General features: G+C 51.0%; 1 protein-coding gene across 1 annotated transcript in view; it reads right to left on the minus strand.

The window, feature by feature from the left end:
- Nucleotides 1-22,457, minus strand: part of CDH22 (cadherin 22) — a gene marked incomplete at both ends in the record, with an annotated part of 70,484 nt that overhangs the window by 33,771 nt on the left and 14,256 nt on the right. Inside the window, 2 exons of the mRNA XM_082857299.1 lie at nt 3,948-4,115; nt 13,586-13,705. Of these exons, the coding sequence (XP_082713425.1) occupies nt 3,948-4,115; nt 13,586-13,705 (288 nt within the window). The remainder of the gene's footprint in view (nt 1-3,947; nt 4,116-13,585; nt 13,706-22,457) is intronic.

Here is a 22,457-nt window from a genome sequence, read left to right on the forward strand (position 1 = left end):
TTTCAAATAAGGCAATTGAAGAAAAGACGACATTTCTGCAGAAGTCTGAGGGAGGTGAGGGAGTGAGTCAAGCAGATATTTCAGAAGGAGCATTCTAGACAGAGGAAACAGCAGGTGCAAAGGCCCTGAGGTGGGTGCAATGCCTGGTGTGTTTGAAGAATGGCAAGATGACCATTGTGACCAGAGGAGGTGGGGAAGCAGGGGGAAACCAGAAGGAATGAGGGTCAGGTGGGACGCAAACAGCTCCCTGCTCTCCTCCCAGAGCCGAGATGAAGGTGAGGGTGATTTGCTAAATGATGGGCCAGCAGGGGTTGTGGAGATGGGGATGTGTCTCTTGGGACCTCCTCTGGTCTGGATACCCTTGTGTGGAGTGGCTGCCTCTGATTCACTGTCACATAAACAGCCGGGCTGGGGGGCGCTTTAACACAAGCTGACCTCGCCGCTCCCCTGCGTTCATCCTTGCCATAGCTCACCGCTGCCCTTGGGATGGAGTTGTACAAGCCCCTTGGCCTGCCCTGCAAGATGCTTGCTGCCTGGCCCCTGCTGACTTCTGCAGCCTCGTGCCCCCAACCGCCTACCCTAACTTGAGCTTCAGTCGGGCTGAAGTTCTTGTAATTCCTTAAGGATGACTTGCTCTGTCCCACCTCTAGACACTCCCTCTCTTTATTCTCCTCTCTGCCCTCACCTCCCCTGTTCCTACTCATTTTTAGTCTCACTGAATATTCCCTCCAACAGGGAAGCTTCCCAGACCTCCAGGCTCTGTTCCTGTGTGTCTAGGGCCCCCAAGCTCATCCCATTGTAAGGATTACTGCATTTCCCTATCCTTTTCTGTTTATTCTCTCTCCCTCTCTCTCTCCCCCTCCCTCCCTCAGGGGTGTGAGCTCCGGCAAGGCAGGGACCACATCCCTTATTCATCAGGCATTCCCGGTGCCTGGCAGAACACCAGGCTGTCACATAAGTGAAATGTGTGAGTGACTAGTGAGTGAATGAATGAAAAGCAGCATGAGATACTAGTATACACTCACCAGATTAACACAAATGAAAGAATCTGACAGTACTAACTGTCGGTGAGGATATGGTACAATGGACGCATGCATTTCTTCGTGGGGGAAAACAATTTGGCTTTATTTAGTAAAATTGAAGATGAGTTTATTCTGCTCCTCTGTACACTACAGAAATGTATGCAAAATGGCACTAGGACACATGCAACAATGTTCAAAGCAGTTGAACGTTATATATATATATATATAGAGAGAGAGAGCAATTATATCCTCTATAATAGCCTCAAACTGGAAACAACCCAAATGTCCACTGACAGGAGAATAGATAAATCATGGAATACTATACAGCAGTGAAAATGAATAAATTATAGCTACAAGCAACAACATGTGATTTCACAAACATAATTTTGAGAGAAAAAAAAGCAAGACACAAATCATTTGTATTGTGTGGCTCCATTTAGATAAGGTTAAAAAACATGAAATTAAACTAAATGTTAGGCGATGCCTACATGGGTGAATCAACCCTAAAGGAATGGATAAAGAAGATGTGGTATATATATACACAATGAAATACTACTCAGCCATAAAAAAGAATGAAATTTTGCCATTTGCAGCAACATGGATGGACTTACAGTGCATGATGCTAAGTGAAATAAGTCAGACAGAAAAAGAAAAATACTGTATGATATCGCTTATATGGGGAATCTAAAAAATATAACAGGGCTTCCCTGGTGGCGCAGTGGTTGAGAATCTGCCTGCCAATGCAGGGGACACGGGTTCGAGCCCTGGTCTGGGAAGATCCCACATGCCGTGGAGCAACTAGGCCCGTGAGCCACAACTACTGAGCCTGCGCGTCTGGAGCTTGTGCTCCGCAACAAGAGAGGCCGCGACAGTGAGAGGCCCGCGCACCGCGATGAAGAGAGGCCCCCGCTCGCCGCAACTAGAGAAAGCCCTCACACAGAAACGAAGACCCAACACAGCCAAAAATAAATAAATAAATAAAAATTTAAAAAATATAACAAACTAGTGAATATAATAAAAAAGAAGCAGACTCACAGATATAGAGAACAAACCAGTGTTTACCAAGGGGGAGAGGGAAGGAGGAAGGGTCAAGATAGGCGGAGGGGATGAAGAGGTACAAATTATTAGGTTTAAAATAAGTTACACGGATACATTGTACAACACAGGGAATATAGCAAATAATTTGTAATAACTATAAATGGAGTATAACCTTTAAAACTTGTAAATCACCATATTGTGCACCTATGATTTATATAATATTATACATCAACTATACTTCAAGCAAAAAGAAAAGCAAGGAGATGATCACAAAGGCAGATGGAAGTTAACTCCGGAGGAGGGTTTGGGGGGAGAAGTTATGATCAAGAAAGGGCTTGAGAGTGGCATGGACATATACAGACTACCAAATGTAAAATAGATAGATAGTGGGAAGCAACCGCATAGCACAGGGAGATCAGCTCGGTGCTTTGCGACCACCTAGAGGGGTGGGATAGGGAAGGTGAGAGGGAAACACAAGAGGGAGGGGATATGGGGATACATGTATACGTATAGCTGATTCACTTTGTGATACAGCAGAAACAAACACATCATTGTAAAGCAATTATACTCCAATAAAGATGTTAAAAAAATTAAAAAATAAAATAAAGGAATAGCTGGATGGGAAAAAAAAGAGAAGGGGCTTTTGGGGGCTTCTGGGGTCCTGGCTGGTGGTTACAGGAGTGTTTGCTTTGTAATTATTTGTCGAACTGGACATTTCTATTTTACGTACTTCTGTTTGTGTGTGTATTTCACAATAAAGAAAGAATGAAGGAGTACATGAATGAATAAACAGGAGTCTTCTGGGGGACCCTGGCCCCTCTGCTCTGCCCTACCCCTTCTGGCTCAGGGCTGGCACAGAGCATCACACAGCTGGGCAGAAGACTGGGTGGTCCCCGCCCCTCCACACAGTGCTTTGAAGCTTGCCATCGGTGAGTGGGGCTGGGCTGGAGGAGTGGCTGGGGGCGGCTGCCATACCAGGCTCCCTGGCAACGATGTGGAGCTGGCTGGCCGGCTCTGCCCACCCCACTGTGCGTCTGGACTGAGGCGCTCAGGCTGCGATGTGCTCTCAGCTAAGGGATTGGATTCCCTTATCTCTCGGGGGTCAGTCCCCTGTGGCGGGGCCTAATGCGAGAGCAGCAGACCTCAAGTAATGACTTGCCCGATAGGAATCAGCCCAGCTCCCCGCGGCATTTAGTCTCTGCCAGCTTCAGCGGCTTCTCACTCGGCTCAGCCTGAACCTGGGACAGAGGGGCTGGCTGGGCTGATGGGGAGGTGGGGGGCTGAGTCAGAGAAGCCGCCTCCACCCTGTTGTGCCTGGGGAGGCAGAGAGTGGAAAGGCTTCCTAGTTCAGGAGCACGGAATCCTGCCCTCCAGGCTCAGAGGAAAAGGGTAAGACCTGTCACTCCAGACCTTGGCATCTCCATGCACAATTATAGGTGTCACTCAGCTTGGGCATGGCTGCAGCCTCTGTCTACATCCCTAAGATATCCTTGTATCTGTCCTCCCACCTCCAATGTCCCTTTGCAAGCCTGGGTCAGTAGCAGATCACACACACAATAAGCAGGACAGGGGTGTGTGCAAGGGCCAGTCGGGGTGGGTGGACAGACGGGGCTCACTCTCTCGGCAGGAAGCAAGGTGAGGGGTGGCAAGGTAACCGCGTTACTTGGATGTATGGAAAATCAGATGACTTTGAGGCCATCCCCTGCAAGAAGAGTGGTTGGAGGGGTGGGGGGTACGTGGGTGACTCGGATGGATGGACACAGACAGATGGGGGAGCTCCCCTATGGCGGGAAGCCTACAAGGCAGCTCGGGGTCAGTGCGTGGCTTGGAGGGATGATCAGACAGACACACAGATCTGCCTCCTCCCTCTGGGAAGGCCTCACTCACTCTGCGGGAACCGGGGAGGGTTGTCGTTGACGTCGGTGACCACGATGGTGACAGTTGTGGAGCCGGAGAGGCCGCCCAGCTGGCCCGCCATGTCTGTGGCCTGGATCACCACCTCGTAGCGCTCCTGGCTCTCGCGGTCAAGGTCAGGCACGGCCGTCCGGATCACGCCTGTGGATGAGGGAGGGTGAGGCCAGGGATGCCCGCCTGCCAGCTGCCAGCTGATACGGAGACCCCTCCCTAGGCAGAGGCTGGGCTCGTTCAAGTTCAGGAGGGGAGCGGCTGATGCAGAAGACACGGATATGGCCGCTGTGCAGGTGTGGGGCCCAGCAGCCACCACACACACACACACACACACACACACACGTGCACATACACACACACACGTGCTTCTATAGATATGCTCACAGATAACGCACACAGATTCTATGCTACACACACACACACACATGCTTCTATAGATATGCTCACAGATAACTCACAGATTCTATGCTACACACACACACACACACACACACACGTGCTTCTATAGATAGGCTCACAGATAACGCACACAGATTCTATGCTACACACACTCACACACGTGCTTCTATAGATATGCTCACAGATAACTCACACAGATTCTATGCTACACACACACTCACACACGTGCTTCTATAGATATGCTCACAGATAACGCACACAGATTCTATGCTACACACACTCACACACGTGCTTCTATAGATATGCTCACAGATAACGCACACAGATTCTATGCTACACACACTCACACACGTGCTTCTATAGATATGCTCACAGATAACGCAGATTCTATGCTACACACACACACACACACACACGTGCTTATATAGATAGGCTCACAGATAACTCACAGATTCTATGCTACACACACACACACACACACACACACACACTACTCTTTCACACATACACACAACTATCAGATTCACAGATACACACTTTAAAACACACCTTCCCACACACTCATACACATACACACACATACTAACACACACTCTCAAACACACACACGCAACACAAAAGCAATAGAATATAGACTATTTGGTTTACTAAAAAGAGGCGTAGGGTCTAGAACCAGGCACTGTGTGACCCCCTGGGCTACCGATCCCACTTTGGGGGCTTCAGTTTCCCCATGTGAGGGGGAACCTGCAATAATTCTCTGCATGAGCCTGGCCTGTGTCTGATTTGTCTCTGGGTCAGTGGCGCTCAGCCCAGAGCCAGGCCCGGAGTGGCAGCTCGGTGAGTGTTTAACAAAATGAACTGGACTCACACCCACCCTCAAACACACTCACCTTGGAGTCACACTTACGTGCACACAAACACTGATATGTCTCACACACTTACGTACTACATACATAACACACATGAGGTCACACGCACACGTATAGCTACTGCACACACTTATTCCCCCCCGCACACCCCTCCACGATTAAATCATCCCCCTGCCCTGGGGGTCCCAGACCCTTCCTCTCAGGCCTGGCCCTAGATTCCCTGTCCAGGCACCAGCTAATTGCTAATCAGACAATCCTTCAAGCTGTTAACGGAAGCAGGGGGAGAGGCGGCAGGAGTCGGGCTGGCCACAAGATTGATCCTGTGCAGGGGAAGCCTGGGCTTCTTGTCTCCCTGCCAGTGGGAGACCAGGGGGGAGGGGGAAGTGGAGGAGCCATTCAGAGCCTCCCCCTCCCACCCCCCGCCCCCCCGACCCACTCCAACCTGCGAGCACCAGTGGTGACAGGTGGTGCCCAGGGCCTGAGCGCCAGGTGGAGTCACGCACCAGCAGCCCCATGATGTGCCCCATAATGTGCCCCATAATACCCGACCTCTCACTCCTGATGTCCCCAGACAGCCTCTAGATGCCAATAAAGGCAACGGAATGGGAAGAGAGGCTGGGGTGTGTGTGTGTGTATAGCTGGGGGAGCCAGGGGTGGGCACCTAGGGGGTGACCCTGCTTTTGAGGGATCCCATGGAGATATGGAAAGTGTAGTCTGTCTAACCAGGGGTCATACAAACTATCTATCAGAAGCCTTCAAGACTCCTCAGTAAGCTCTCTCTTGACCCCTCCTCAGCCGGGACTGGTCTTTCCAAGGGCAGGGGAGACTTGGAAGCAGACGAACTTGGGATAAATCCCAGATCTGCCGTTTGTTGACCATGTGATCTTGAGCAGATCCCTTCACCTCTCTGAACCTCAGTTTCCTTATCTGTAAAATGGGACAATCACAATACCTCCCTAAAGAACAAGATTCTCCAACTTGGTACCATGGACACTTTGGGCAGGATAATTCCATCCACTAGACGCTGGCAGCAGCACCCTCCCTGCCCAACCCTAGTTCCAGACACTGTCCAATGGTCCCTGGGGACAAGATCGGTTGAGAACCACTGGCTCAGAGTTTCATCTCATGAGGATTGCATGTGACAATAACAACAATAACTGACCCTGATGTGCATCTGAGTGAACTGCCTCATTTGATCTTCTCAACACCCCTGGGAGGAAGGTGCTTTGATTATACCCAGTTTACAGGTAAGGAGATGGAGGCACAGAGAGGTTAAGCACTGGCCCAAGGTCACACAGGTAGGAAGCACACAGTCAGGATTCCAGCAGGCACTCTGGGGCCAGAATCCATGCTGTGGACTGCTCTGCTGGACCACTGTAAGGACGGAGGGTCCCTGCCCAGCCTGCCTGGTATCCCCCCTCCCCCCCACCACCAGGTACAAGGGGAGAGCCCAGGCCTCTGACAGAGCAATGCTGTTTATGTGGTCCTGTCTCAGCTCATGAGACAGCCCCCGTGCTCGTCTCAGTCCTAATCAGGCAAGACATGCTTCCAATCACGCAGCAGGCCCCTTGTCCCTTCCCCCTGGTGCCGCACCTCAACCCTGGGATTGTCAGATGAGGATGGGGCCCAAGGCCTTGGCTGGTCTCTTAGCTGAGTGTTTGCAGTCCTGGACAGCAGGGGCTGTACTGGGAATGTGGGCCTGTCATGTCCTCTCCCCTGGAGGGCTGGAAGGAGAGAAAGAGCAGAAAGGGAAAAGAGGAGAGGAAGAAGGATGAAGGTGGCAGAGAGGGAAGAAGAGGGGGAGAAGAGACAGACAGACAGAGGGCAATCTAGTGAGAGTTAGAGGGGAAAGAGACAGAGAGGCACGCACTCAGAGGCAAAGAGGAAGGGAAAGGAGGGGAGGAGAGGGAAAGGGAGACCCACAGAGACAGAAAAAGAGAGAAAGAAAGAGGGGAGCAGTAAAGCCAGAGAGAAATACACACACGCAGGCGGAGGCAGTAGGACAGAGACCCACAGAGAGAGAGAGACCTGGAGAGAAACAGAAAGAGAGAAAGAGGGGGAGAAAGCAAGACGGAGAACAGCAAGGGCAGCGCGAACAGAGCTTCTCAGGGACACCAGAGAGGCAGACGGACAGCAAGGGGTGGAGAAGGAGGGTGGGAGGGAGGAAGGAGAGGGTAGACAGATGGACTGCCGGGGGAGTGATCACTGGGCCAGAGACGTGGTAGAGGGCTCCTGGTGTGAGCCAGGCAGAAAGGCAGGAGGGGTGCGGGCCAGTCGAACACTTACTACGTGCTAAGCTTTGTGCATGTCATTTACACCTAGGATCTCACTGATGCGGAGGCTGGTGATGGGATCGGGGCCGCTGTACATCTGTGAGCCTGTGGACCGGAAGCTCAGCGACCCTCACTCTGAGTGGGGCTCGGAGCAGGGGTCTGGCTGAGGTGTACCCCTGTGGGTGAGGAGCCATGCTTATGTGGCCGGCCTCCTTGCTGTCCTGTCACTTCCAGCTCCAGGGGAACTGGGGACACTGAAGTCTTCTCACCTGGAAACAGGTAAACAGTGTGTGATTAGATGCCATCTCTGGGCAACTAGGAGGTTGGTACCCTGAGGCCATGCTGCCTCTGGACCCTGTTCCTGGGGTCACACCCAGTGATAGGTTGCTATGGTGACAGCTCCTGACGAAGGGTGCCTGCTGGGATCCACATCCTTGGGTCATCCCCTCCCACATTGACTCTGGCCTTGGCCGTGTGTGCGACTTGCTTTGGCTAATGGGACGTTAGCAAGTGTGACAAAAGCAGAGGCTTGATCAGCCCTTGTGCACTGGGGCTCGTCCTCTTGGAACCCTGAGACCACTGTGCTGTGAAGAAGGCCAGGATGAAAGGCCATGTGGCAGGCCCAGCCATGCCAGCTGTCCTAGCTGACCTGCCAGCTGACTGTTGCCATGGGAGTGACCCCAGCAAAAGAACTGCCCATCCAACCCACAGAATTGTGACACATAATAAATCGGTGCTGTTTACGCCGCTGTGTTTGGGGACGGTTTGTCATATAGCGGTAGATAGGTTAACAGAGAAATCGAGCTCCCTAGGCCATCCCTCTTTGGGGCCCACTCACACAGCTGCGTTTCACTGCAGGGTCATCTGGCTGGAAGGTCCAAGATAGCCTCATGTACCTGCCGGGCGGTTGACCCTGGCTATTGGCCAGACCTCTCTCATCCTCCATTGAGCTGGGCTGGCTTCCTTATATGGTAGTCTCAGGCCAGTCTCAGGTAGTCTCCAGGAGAGAAGAGTGAAAACTGTAAGGTCTCTTAAGGCCTAATCTGAGAATTTGCAGAACATCACTTCTGCTACATTCTATTGGCCCAAAGCAAGTCATAAGGCAGCCCAGATTCAAGGGCAGGGAAATAGACCCCTCCTCTCCCCAGCATAGTCACTTTACCAAGAGGCAGTTCAGGGATGGCAGGAACTGATGGCATATTTTGCTATCTACTCTGTTCCACTTCCCACTCCTGATGCTGGGAGAAGCATATTGGAGGCTGGTGCCCTCCTGGGGGGCCTGGGGGAAAATTCCCAAATCAGCTGATGAAGTTGTTCTTAAACCATCTGGCTCTGAAAATTCACTCACTGACCCATTTATTAGACCCTTACTGACGGCCTACTATGTGCCAGGGCTACACAGAGTCAGATAAGAGGCACTTTAGGATTTTGAAGGACTTTGGGGTCAGACAGGTATGGATTCAAGCCTTCTTTCCACCATTTATACATTATCTGACCTCGGGTAAGTTCTTAACTCTCTCTCAGCCTCAGTCTCCTATTCTGTCAAATGGGGATACCCAGTTGGAAGGGCTGTTAAGAGGGTTTAATGAGACAAAGCTTCCAGCAGCAGGTCCCACATTTTGGAGATGCCTTGATGATTCCCCCTCCTCAAGTCCTGGGTTGAGGACCTCATAAATCAGTTCCACAAGGGCTGAGATTCATGCTGGTCTTGTCCATCCATCATCTTATCTATAGGGTCCGGCATATAGTAGGTGTTCGATAAACATTTTGACTTATTGACCTACAACCATAGACCCTCTGCCCGCCTCTCGCAGCCTGGGTGTAGTTGTCTCTTTGTATTTGGCTTCTCTGTTGGAACAAAAGCACCATGAAGGCAGAAACCAGATCTAGTACATCACCCTGATCAGGATCTGGTACTTACAAAGGTTAGTTTCATTCCCTCCCAGGAAAAGCAAACATCTCTGGCTCAATTGAGAATTGTCAGCAGATATCTTGGAGTCTCTGAGAGAGAGAGGCTTTCTCTTCTTGCTGGGGTGGTGGTGAGCGGGGGCTGGTAATGAGAACCTGGCCCCGGCAACCCACAGCCTTGTCCTCAGCAGTCGCCCCAGTTCCAGCTGTTGTTCTCCCCGCCCCCGGGGAGAACAGCAAATGCTGCAGAAGGGGCCCTGGAGCCCAAGTGACGCCTCATTAGCCCGCAAATGCCATCCCTGTTTTCCCTGTTGGGGGTCTACGGGCAGGCCTGGCCTTTAAAACACACAAGTTAATTCTTCCTCTGGCACGAGCCTCGTGGCGCCCCGCCTTCTCCCCTCCCTCACACCTTCCTCACAGGCCCTGTTCCGGCTCTGCTCCCTGCTATCTGCACAGCGAGAACAGACTGTACCTCGCAGCAGCTGCTAAATATAGACCCGCATGAGCGGAATATTCCTGGCTGGGGAAATGGAGCTGGGGCTGCAAATGGCACCAGGGTGGCTCCTACCATGGGGCCGAAGGAAAGGGGAGGAAAAATCGGGTCCTTCCTGGGCAATGTCTACAAAGACCCTTCCAAACAGAGAAAGTTGAAGGACCCTGGAAACAAGGACCCTGTTTGTGTTTCTTCACTTACCTTGCCTGGTGCCCACTTTCTGGCTTCTTGAGAACTGTTTCTGCCCTCCCAGGCTCCACGGCCTCCCACCTGCCACCCTCCTCCCGACTCTCTGCAGTGGGGGATGTTCTTTCTTAGAACCTGGCCATCCTTCTCACTCTGGAGTCTGATGCTTCATCTGCCCACCCCTGCCACCTCCCAGACTCAGTCCTGGCCCTTCCCTTATTTCTGTGTTCTGTCTTTTCCTCCCCACCTTAAAGCTGATCAACTCTAAGGACTTCACCTCCTCAGGTTGAATGGACGAAGGCTTCATCATCATCATCATCATCGCCATCATCATCATCCCCATCATCCCCCTGGTTTACGTTTATGTACCATGTATTGCACTGAGCATGTCAGTATCTCTCCTAGATACGAAGTGGCTCACACCCTCACTTCATTCAGGACTCAGTCCCAACATCACCTCCCCGGAAAGGCCTGTCCTGATTTCTTTGTCTAAGTCCACTCTCTTACCCTGTTTATGTGTTTTCCTAGCACTCCTTGCTACTCCACATTATGTTGTATGTTTATGTGCTTATTTTCTGTATTTCCTACTTAAATAAAAGCTCCATGAGGGTAGGGTGTTGGGTTTCCCTGCTGCTGCCTTCCTAGAGCCTAGAGCAGAGCTGGGCATGTACAGGACTCAATAAAGAGCTGCTGAATGAATGAATGAACTCTCCCACTGGATCCTCACGACAATCATATGACATGAGTATTATTACCTCTGTTGTGTACATGGGGAAACCAAAGCTTAAAGAGCCTCAACCATTCTTGGAGCTTTAGGCCCATATTTCAGACGGCCCATCCTAGATGTTTCTTTCCTCCTCTTCTCTCATCTTAAAGCCAATATAGTTAAAATTGAATTAATTAGCTCTATATCAGATCCTGGAACACATTCAGTAATTCCTCTGTCCCTAGACAGTTTTCTTAATCCACGTTCCTCCTTCTGTTTCTGTAGGTGGTGCCCCTTCCCATCCTAGGTTCCAAAGTTAGGAACCCCCAGACTCCTCCCTGAATATAGTCCCGTACATGCATCCGGGCCTCCAAGGTTTGCCCTTTGCAGAATCTCACTGTCATCCCTCACTCTCCCTCCTCAGTATCTCAACTAACCCTCTCTACCAATCCCGTATCATCTCTGGCTCCCTAACTAGATGCAGCAGGTTAAGGAGTCTGGGTGGGTGCTGAGAAAGGGCGCAGGCTTTGGCTTTTGTCTTTCGGGGATCTCTGCTGGGCACTCCAGGCTCCTGGGTCTCCCTGAATTCAGTTCCTGCCTCTGAGCCATGCTATACAGTGGCAGCCCGAGGGATCTTGTTAAAATGAAAACCTGAGCATGTCACTTCCCTGCTTAAAAGTCATCAATGAATCCACAGTGTTGGTGAGGGGGAAGGGAAACAGGCTCTCTCGTAATCGGGTCTTCAGGAGTGTAATCTGGTACATTTCCTCATCATCTATCCAGACTCCAAACGCACTATGCTCTTTGACCCAGCTTTTCCACTTCCTGAAAATTATCCTGCAGATACATTCACACAAGCACAAAATGATCTATGTATGAGGTTATGCACTGTAACACTGTTCGTCGTAGAAAAAGATTGGAAACAGCGTAAGTGTCCATCAATAGGGGACTGGCGAAATAAATTTTAGTGTATCCACAACAGCTGTTAAATAAAAGAATGATGAAGCTCTTTATGTACCGATATGGAATAATCTGCAAGATGTATTTTTAAGCGAAAAAGGTAAGCAATGTGTATAGTGTGTGTTTATAGCTACCATTTGTGTAAAAAAAAAAACCATATACATGTACCTATTTTCTTGTACATGCATAGAATAGCTCTGGAAAGATACACAAGAAAATTACATTGGTTGCCTTGGGGATACAGACTGGGTGGCTGGGGGACTAGAGGGGGTGAAGAATTTCCACTAAATACAAATTTGGACTTTTTGAATTTTGAACCTTGAAATGTATTATCTATTTTTTTTTTTAAAAAAAACCTCAATACTTTTCAAGTGAATGAGTTCAAGGTCTCATAGGATATATATACCAAGTGGCTACCTTTGGGGTTGCAATTACTGGGGATGAGGGTGGGAAGCCCTTTCTTCCTTCCTTCCTTTGTCTCTTTTAAAAAACGTTTCTTTAATGTTTGAATGTTTTCTAAAACGTATTAGTTTCACAAGGAGAAAAAAATAATGCGGATACTATGTGTAAGAGAATGCAATTATAGACTGGAATCCTCAACCTCTCCGCCTAAACAAAACAAACACACACAAAAACCCCAAACCCAAATGCATCAAACACCCTCCCACCCCACCACGCTTAGAATAAAATCCAAGTGCTTCAGCCCGCCTTACACGGGGCAGTCAGGCCCCTGCCAGCCTCTCTACATTACCCCTCAACAAGCCTCTTCTCCAGTCCTGAGTTGCTTAAAATTCCCCTCATGCCTCAGGCTGTTCTCCTCCTCCCAGTTTTGCGTACACCATGCCCTCTGCCTGGAATGCCCTTCTCTGAATCTCGGTCTGGCCAACACTTTCTTATCCTTTGGAGATTGCAGCTCCCGCCTCCAAGAAACTTGCCTCCTGATTGCCCACACGGATGCCTGTCCCCCTGCCCCCACTGAACTGTGAGCCCCAGGAAGGCATTTGATGAACATCGTGTGGTGTCTGATGTCCCATCCCCTGCCTTCTCCAGTCCCTGGGACAGTGAGAGCACTGCCCTTGCCACCGGCAGCCGCTCCCAGCTGTGGGACCTTGAGTGAACCACTTCATTTCTCTGAGCCTCAGCCTCCTGCCTCTGTTCTCCCTGCCACTCTCACGAGGCCCCTCAGAGATGTACTCAGGTTCTAGCCCCAGAGTGAGTGACGTGGGGGACGGTGCGTGGGAGTGCTGCACCATTGCTTGGTGATGGCGGGGAGGGCAAGGAAGTCAAGAAGCCATCCTTTCCTAACCGTCTCGGCCTCGGTCTTCCCATCAGATCCTTAACAACTGGCACCTGAACAGCTTTCACAACTGCCGAAAAGGTGCCTTTCACCGGCCGACGGCCGTCCCCCCTTCCCCCGGCCCCCAGCGACACTTATGACCATGACCGACCCCGTCTGGGCTGCGGACACGCCTGCCTCAGTTTAGCTCCAACGGCAAGAGGGGCCACTGAGTTCAGACCTCCGAAGTCCTTTCAGGGGGCCCATAGTGACAGCCTCCTGCCTTTTGGTTTCCTCACCAGTCTTGCAGGCGCCCCCCACTCTATTTTTTTTCTGCTCCTCGGTCATTCTCTCTTCCTGCCTGGTCGCCCTCCCTCTCCGCGGTCTCCTGGAGCCAGAAAGATGCCTCGGTATCCTCTGTCCTCACCTCAGCACTGTTGGCTGGAACGCTGAGAGACTTCCGCCCGCCCCCTTCCGGCACCGCCCCTTTCGCCACGCCTCTGGTTTCGCCCCGGCTCCGCCCCTTTGGCCTGGCCCCGCCCCTCACCGGTCTTGGGGTCCACGGTGAAGTGGCGCTCGCCATCCAGCACGCTGTACACCAGTCGAGCGCTGCTGCCGTACGTGGGGTCATCCGCATCCGAGGCCATCACCTGCATCACCGACGTGCCTGGGCCCGGGGGACCAAGCGAGACAAGGGTCAGCTGGGGCCGCTGTGCTCGTCCTCCCTATGGCTCCCCACTCCCAGAGAAACCGGGAAAGGAGACCTAGGCCGGAGGTCACTGAAGCCAATCCCCTCACAGTCCTCATCCCCACATGAAGCCCCAACCCGCTTCCAGACCTGGGGCCTTCCCAGTGGCACAAGCATGACCATGGAGTCAGATCTGGATTCAAATCTCCCTTCGGTGGTTCCCAGCTGTAAAACTCTGGCAAGGGAAGGCAGCCTCTCTGCATCTCAGTTTCCTCACCAGCAAAATGGGGACAGTCCTAGTCCTTGGTTCATGAGGGAACACATTTTAATCTCCCAGTGCAGAACTCAGAGCAGTATCTCAGTGGGTGGTGGAAATGGTTATTTTCACCAATTAAGGTCATCACAGAGTTAGAGCTAACACTGGAAACCAGGCACTTTACTCCCAAAGCAGGGGTCCTTCTACCCATCCCAGCCCCTCCTGATTTCTCAAGGGAATTCTGCCTCCTTCCTCCCACATCCTAATCCCCCCACCCCCGCCATCCCGCCATGGGGATGTGTGGGCATCCCAGAAGGACAACCAAGTTCATTGGGGCTCAGGGGCCAGTGTCTCTTGGGCCCCAGGCAGAAGAGCAGCGGCCAGCTTTCCCTTTGGAAGTAGCTGGCTGTGGGTCCTGGTGCCCTCCTCGCCCCTCCTCCCGGGTGCCCAGACAGTTCCCGCCCCCGACACACACACTTCTCCTCATGCTCTGCACGTAGACTGCTGGGGAGAGTATAAATTGGATAAAAGTCCATCAAACAGCGGCAATTAAGTTATTGATTTTCGACGCTGCCTCATTAAACTGGGAGCTCCTCTCGGCCTGTCCCAGAGATGGCTCTAATTTGACATCATGTTCAATTTGACAAAAGCAGGGCTTGGGATGTGAGGCTGGACAGGGTGGGGGTGATGGAAGGGGTGGGGGAGGGGGTGAATGGAAGGATGGGCAAAGCTGTGTGGTCCATCCAAACCTTTCCAGATAGGAGGGTGTGAGATGCAAGACCCAAGAGGGAGTCTTGGGGGCTCAGGATAGGATCCAAGGGGGATGAGACTCAGACCTCACCTCAAGGAGATGCCCTCTTCTGGGTGCCCTGATGGTGAGGGGACGGGGCCCAGGCCTCCTGAGGTTCTGGGTAGGGCCCTCCTGGGGGGTTGGGCTCTCTGGGCCAGCGGGGCGGCACGCTGGGGGGTGACGCCAGTCCACTGCCTGGCTAATGAGTGAGGCTCTGCAAGTGCTACTGCAGCAATTCTGCTAAGCCCAGCCGGCCACCCACCTCTCCCGCCTCCAGCCCTCGATCACTCCAGACAGACACACGTATTTATTTTTCACTCTTTTGCATTTCTCATGTCCCTTTCCGTGTCCCCCCCGCCCCAGCCTCCTAAACCGGCCCTGCATTGCGCCTCTCTCTTTGGAGGCTCCGGCCCCCTATTAACCATGTCAGAGTTGCCTGCAGAAGCTGGGGAAGAGGCTTGGGCAAGCCCCCTCCTTCCTGACGCTTGGTACTCAGGGGTCTCCTATGCAGGGCAAGGGCATGATCCTAGGCGCCTCCTCTTAAACAGAGAGAGGAGAAAGAAATAAACCCTATTGAGCACTCACTACATGCTTAGCCTCACCAGCCACTTAAATCCATCACCTCTAATTCTCACAGCATCTCTGAGAGGCAGAGTGCGCCCCTCTAAATTACAGGTGAGGAAAGAGGTCAAACAGGGGAAAAGACCCGACTGAGGGCACAGACTGAGGAAGTGGTGGGATTTGAACCCAGGACTCTCTAAGGCCAAAGTCCTCTGGGAGCCAGAGTCAGCACACACACACACAGTGACTCTGGATGGTGGCCTGGTATACTGAATCACAATCAGTGACTCTGCCGCTTATTAGAAGTTTGGCCTTGGGCCTGTCATGAACCCCATTTTTGCCTCAATTTCCTCATTTGTGAAAGGAGGGTGAGAGTACCACCAAACTCCTGGGATTGGTTTCAGAATTCAAATAGGTTTCTGTATGCAGCACCAAGGACAGTGCCCATCCCACACTAAGAACTCGATAAACGCAGGTTGCTGTCCGCTCAGCAGACGCTGCATGCCTGTATACAACAGCACAGTCAAGCCTCCCTCACAGGCAAACTGAAATGAGAGACGATACATAAAGCATCGGGCTCACGGTGGGTGCTCAATAACTAGTAGCTGCTGTAACAGTTATGAGAGAGGGTCTCCCTGTCACTCTCCTCTGCATGTTCCCCTCTCCCCCTGGGCAAGGCACAGTGCCAGGCTGAGTGACTCCCCAGGGACAAGGATGAGCTCTCTCTCTCTATCCCTGGCCGCATCCCTGGGACTCCCGCGGGGCTTATGGAATCATTTCCCCGATCTGGGATTCTTTATTGCAGCCATTACAGTTAATGCTGACACGTGGGGATGGCAAAGGGTCAGTGATTCCCCACTGATTCCCCAAGGCCCCACACGCCCTCCCACCTTCTTCACAAGTCAGAAGCTCCCCAGAATCCGCAGGCAAAAGGGGGCCAGGCTTGTGGCCGCTGTAGGACCACCTCGTGCCGTGCCCCTAAGTTCAGCGGTTTGCATTTTGCAATGCGCCATCACGGCCATTCTCTCCTTCAGTCCTCACACCAAGTCTCTGATGTAGATGCAGGGGCCATGCTGGCACGTGCTTAACCATTGGCTCTGGGGGATGGAGGGGTAGGGAGGAATTCCCTGCTTTGTAGTGTTTGCTGATTTCTACGGTGTAAATACTCTCACCACGGCCAATTTCAAGCTATGAATGTGGTATCAAGTGGTTCATAAAACTCCTGAAAATCAATACTTGGCTCTCATGAGCTGATACGAGCCGACTCCAGAGCAATCCTGCATCAATTCCATTTTACAGATGAGGAAACTGCTACACACAGTGAAGGGTGACAATGTAAACTAATAATGAAACCCATTATTATATACCCTTATTCAATGATAATGATCGATTAGGTTTATTAAATAACTTCGTGATACATGCTATAATAAGCCCTTTATGTATAGTATCTCATGGAATTCATACAATAGAGCCTTGAAGTAAGCTCTATTAAGATTTCCACTTTGCAGACGAGGAAACGGAGGCTGAGTGATGTTTAGTAATGAACCCCTTTTGCCTCAATTTCATCATTTGTGACACGGGGGTAATATTACTACCAAGCTCTCAGGATCGCTGTGAGAACTCAAATAGATTTCCTTGTTCAGCAGCAAGGACAGCCCCTGGCTAAATTCATCCGGCAAGGAAATAGGAGAGGCAGGATTCAAACCCAGGTCGATCTGATGTCAAAACACACATGTACCTTGCCTTATAAGGCTGTAGGAGAGGGGATCAGTAGGAGAAGTAGATAGGCAAATGAGAGAAGAGTCAAAGAAAGGAGAGCGAGGGAAGAGCAGAGGAACAGCAAGGAACTGGGCTCTGGATTCTCGCTCTCTGGCAGCTGGTTCAAGCCCAGACTTCCAGAAGCAGGGATGGGATTGGCTAGAATGAGCCATTTGCTGTCCATGGTGCTGCCACCCAGTCCTGCTACGCGGGATCAAGGGCCTAATTCCAGGCTGGCATAGGAAGGGTTGCCCAAAGGATTCTCGGGTAAACAGCATCTCAGAGCCCAGGGCTCCGTGTGGAATGTTGGCTATGAAAAGGCTGGTCCTTGGAGAGCACAGAAACCAGTGGTTCTCAACCTGGCTGCACATTAGAATCTCTTAGGAGCTTTAAAGTAAAACTGATGCTGAGCCCCCATCCCAGACCAATTTAATAGAGCTCTCTCGGGGTGGAGCACAGGCAAGGGGATTTTAAAAGCTCCTGCAGTGATTCTAAAGTGCGTTCCAGACTGAGAACTGATGCCCCAGCCTTTGATTGAACTGATGAGCAAACTGAGTCACAGAGAGGCTCAATGACTTTCCCAAGATTAGGTTATTAGTAAGTGGCAGGAAAAGATTCAAACCCACAACACTGTAGCCAGCATGTCACCCTCCTGGACTCACTGTGCCTGTACTGAGACCGGCGCCCAGAAGGAAGCAGCAAGGATGACACAAGCCACCAAATCAGCGTGAGAAGTTGGACACTCCTACAAAGAGATGCCCCTCACAACTTCATGGAGACTGGGTGGACTTTGGCATCAGAGAGTCCTGGGTTCAAATCCCACCACTCCCTCACTCTGTGCCCTCAATCAAGTCTTTCCCGCTGTTTGACCTGTTTCCTCACTGGTACTTTAGAGGGGCCCACTCTGCCTCTCAGAGGTGCTATGGGAATTAGAGATGATGGATTTAAGTGCCTGGTGAAGCCAGGCATGTAGTAGGTGCTCAATAAGAGTTTATTCCTTTCTCCTCTCTCTGTGTGGTCAGAAGATCTCTAGGTCTGTGTCCTTGGCCCTGCGCAGGAGACCCGTGGGTACCAGTATCAGGAAGGAGGGGGCTTGCCCACTCCTCATTTCTAGTTTATCTGTTTTCTGACATGGTTTTTCACGGGGCAAGAACTGGAATCCATGCTCTGGCTCCCAGGCCAGAATTCTTTCCCTTCTTGTCCCTTTAACCCTTGCTGTCTGTGAAATCCAACGGAAGCCCAAAATTGGGCCCCAGGACCTCCAGCTGCTCAGGGAGAAGGTGATGTCATGTGGAGTGGATGTCAGGGACCGAAGACAAATTCTCATTCCAGCCCTCTCCTTGGCTCTCTGTGTGGCGGTGGGAAAACTACTCGGCCTGACTCACCCTCAGTTCCCCTTCCGTAAAATGGAAACAACACTTTACCCTTCCTGTCTCCTGGGTGAGGGATACCCCTTAATAAGACGAAGGAGATGAAACGCTCTGGAAAAGAACAGAGTCCTCAACTAAGGTGACCAAGTGTCATGATTATGAAGATGTTTGTAATTATTATCATCCTGCCTCTTCCCTACCTCCCCTTGCCTCCCTGCTGGGCCTGGGGAAACCCTTGGCTCCCATTACCTTCTCAAACATTTATGAAACATGAGTCCCACCCCCTGCTGCTGCCGGAACTGTATGGAATGCTTTCTATTAAAAATTAAAAACCACTTGTCAAGTCCCTGGGAACATTCAGATTACACAGGAAACAAGCCCCTTCTCAAACTCCCCCCCTCACCATGCCCCTCCCAACTCCCTCTTTGCTCATCACTTACAATGCCAGCTTACTGGACTGGCCTCAACCGCACTTCCGGCTGCCCACCCAAGGCAGCCTAATGTAGATGAATGATACACAGGGGATTCAGGAAAGTGGCTGCGTGGGAAGGGGAGGTCGGAGGATAGAGGGGGAGGAGGCAGGTCCACAGACAAGTGACAGAGAAGGAGGCATAGAGAGATGGAGCAAGAAAATGGGTCAGAGACAGAGAAACAAGGGACAGAGAGACAGAGATGCAGAGAGATGGACAGAGAGAAAGTGAGAAAAACAGAGGCACCCAGACACATAGGGAGAAATTAGGATAGAGACAGAGAGATGAGGGTACGAGAGGCAGAGATATAGAGAGAGACAAAGAGAGAGAGAGAGTGGGACAGAAAGAGGTAGCCACGGACTCACCCAGGCAGGCAACACTTGAGTGTGTGTGGATCTCATCTGTCCCCCTGAGAGAAGGGACTCCCCTACTATCCCTAACTGAGTCCCATAGGCTCTTCTATCCTCTCCACATTTAAACGGGACCCTCTGTGGAGTAGTCCGGTCACCTTGTTTGTTTGGGACAGCAACATTCTAAGTTTCTGCAGTAGCGTCCCTCTGCCAGTTGCAGAAAGCAAACAGTTTTGGCTTATAATTCAGTTCCATTCAGTCACCCAACATCTACGGAGCACCTACTATGGGCTAGGCCCTTGAGGGCAGGACGGTAGCTTTGTCACCTTTGTACCCACTGCCACGCGGGCACAGGGCCTAGCATAGCGAGGGTGCTCGTGTTCGCTGAGTGATTTGTTGATGGAAAAGACAATGAAAGCTATGGGGCCGACTCCTGAGGGCCAGGGCCTCTGTTCTTCTCTGACACCTCTCTCCACCAGAAACCTCCTGTCCCACTTCTCCCCATCCTGGGTGGTGAGAGCCAGTGCCGTTGCTAGGCAAGGAGATATTGCACATATAGATCTTCCTGGACTTTAATTAAAAACATCTTTAGAAGTTGTCTCTGCAGAGGCCAGCGACTGATTCCTGGCTTGGGCCTGAGGGCTGTCGAGCCACACTCTCTCCAGCTGCAGATGGGACAATTGGAGGCTCCCAGCCAGCCACTGCCCTCCCCGAATGAGATCCCTGGGGAGAACACTGCCTCCTGCCCTCCTCCTTTCCTCTCTGCCGCCATCCTCCCAAGCATGGGACCTGGGAATCAGATAGTGTGCCCTCCCGATTTTATTTCCCCTCCTCTCTTGAGTCTCAGTTTCCTCATCTGTAAAATGGGGGTATCAACACTTAACCCAAGAGAGTTCCTGGGAGGATGAAATGAGATTAGGGATGTGAAGGTGTTTTGCAAGCTGTAAAGTGCTGTGCACACTAAAGAGATGGTTGTGACTGTTTCCCATGTACACAGAGCCAAGCAGTTTAGGTTCTGATTCCAGGTTCTGGGTCTGGTTCCGGCTCCAGCTCTTAGTATGGAACCTCAGGCAAGTTACTTTAGCTCTCTCTGCATTTTTCTCCTCATTGGTAAAATGAGGATAGAAATACCTGCCCTGCTTATTCCCCAGGACTGTGAGAATAAACGGAAATAGCTTTGTGAAAGCAGTGTTGGCCGATAGCTATTATTTAGTGAATGTCCCAAGAAGTGCAGACTGTCCTACGAAAGTCTTTTTTCCATCTATTAAAGATGCTGCTCACAGAAGGGATTGGAATCCATGGGAAAGCAGCTGTGGCAGGGCCCCTGCCCGTTTCGACAGTCTGTTGAGCCCCAATCCCATGGTCCAGTAATGCCCATCCTATGGTATATGTACCACCACATACACGTTCTCCTTCACCACATTCTCCTTCCTTTGCTCCCAGCAGACATCACTAATCGACTGTGGCATTCTTTTCTGCTGAGCCCAAATGAGACCTCAGACTCCTCAACACAGCCCTACAGTCACTACCAGTCGATCAGAGTTGGCACCACAGATGAAACTGATCTGCTACCCCTTTGAGGTCAGTGGCAGTATCTTGCTTATCTTTGTATCCCCACATACCTAGCAGTGACACGTACAGGAAAAAAAAGAAAAAGAAAGTGACATGTACACAGTAGGAACTATTATGTATTTACTGAATTAAACCAACGGCTTATTTTTCTATCCCCTTGGGGCTATATATATATATATAAAGTAGGTGCTAATAAGTGTTTGCTTAGTTGGGTGACTCATCTTTGCAACCCCTCCAGAGCCAAGTACACTGGAGGCCTTGTAATATAATGGGTGCTAATAAACATTTGTGGATTTAATTCAATTACTTATCTTTATATCCCCTGCAGTGCCCAGAATAAAGCAGCGGCTAACAGATGTGTGCTGGATTGAACTTCTCATTTTCGTATCCTCAACAGTGCCAAGTATTTTGTCTTATACATAGTTGGCATTAATAAGTAGGTGGAGTTGAACCGGGCACAGGAGCTCTGTGAAATTCTCTTGTGGTCCACTGGTCGGGTTGTGACAGCCTAGGGAAGGGGTCTAGCCCCCCAACATCAAGAGATTATCTAGTCTAACTCTTCTCTACCAAAACTCACTCCCTTGTTGATTTCACCCAGTCTCAAACTTTAAATTCTCTCTCTCTGCTGATGACTTCCAGAGTTGTAACTCCAGCCCTGAACTTGCTCCTGACCTCCAGACTCAGAGATCCAACTGTCCCCTTGAGAACTCCACGTGGATTTCCAGTAGACATCTCAATCTTAACGTGTCCAATAATGAATTCTTAATTTTGTGCTGCAAACTTGCTCTTCCTGGATCATTCCCCATCTCAGCAATAGCAGCTCCATCCACCTAGTTGCTCAGGTCAAAACCTTCAGCATCATCCTTGTCTTCTCTCTCTCTCTCTCTCACTTCCCACATCCAATCCCTCACAAACCCTGTCGGTTCTACCTTCAGCATACACCCAGGATCCAAGTCACCATCACCTCTTGCCCCCAAGACTGCAGCTGTCTCCTCGTTGATCTCCCTCTTCTATCCTTGACCCCTACAGTCTATTTTCAACATGGCGGCCAGCAAATCATCTTTTAAAAATCTACGTTGGATCGTATAACTCCTCTGCTCCCTATCTCACTCACAGTACAACCAAGGCTTTCAATGGCTATGAAGTCCTATGTGGTCCAGCTTCCGGTACCTCTTCTGACCTCCTTGGATCCTCTCCCCCTCATTTACTCTTCTCTTCAGCCACACTGACTTCCTTGCTATTCCTCAAACATGACTAAACATTATTCCTCAGGGCCTTTGCACTCGCTGTTCCCTCCGCCTGGAACATTCTTCCTCTAGCTTAGTGGTTCTCCAAGTGTGGTCCCTGAACCAGTAGCATCAGCATCACCTTTGACAGCATCTTTGTTAAAAATGCAAACATTTCTAGGGCTTCCCTGGTGGCGCAGTGGTTGAGAGTCCGCCTGCCGATGCAGGGGATGCGGGTTCCTGCCCTGGTCCGGGAAGATCCCACATGCCGCGGAGCGGCTGGGCCCGTGAGCCATGGCCGCTGAGCCTGCGCGTCCAGAGCCTGTGCTCCGCAACAGGAGAGGCCACAAGAGTGAGAGGCCCACGTACCGCAAAAAA

This window comes from Leucopleurus acutus, assembly GCF_964270905.1.
Source record: "Leucopleurus acutus genome assembly, chromosome: 16".
Classification (NCBI taxonomy): domain Eukaryota; kingdom Metazoa; phylum Chordata; class Mammalia; order Artiodactyla; family Delphinidae; genus Leucopleurus; species Leucopleurus acutus.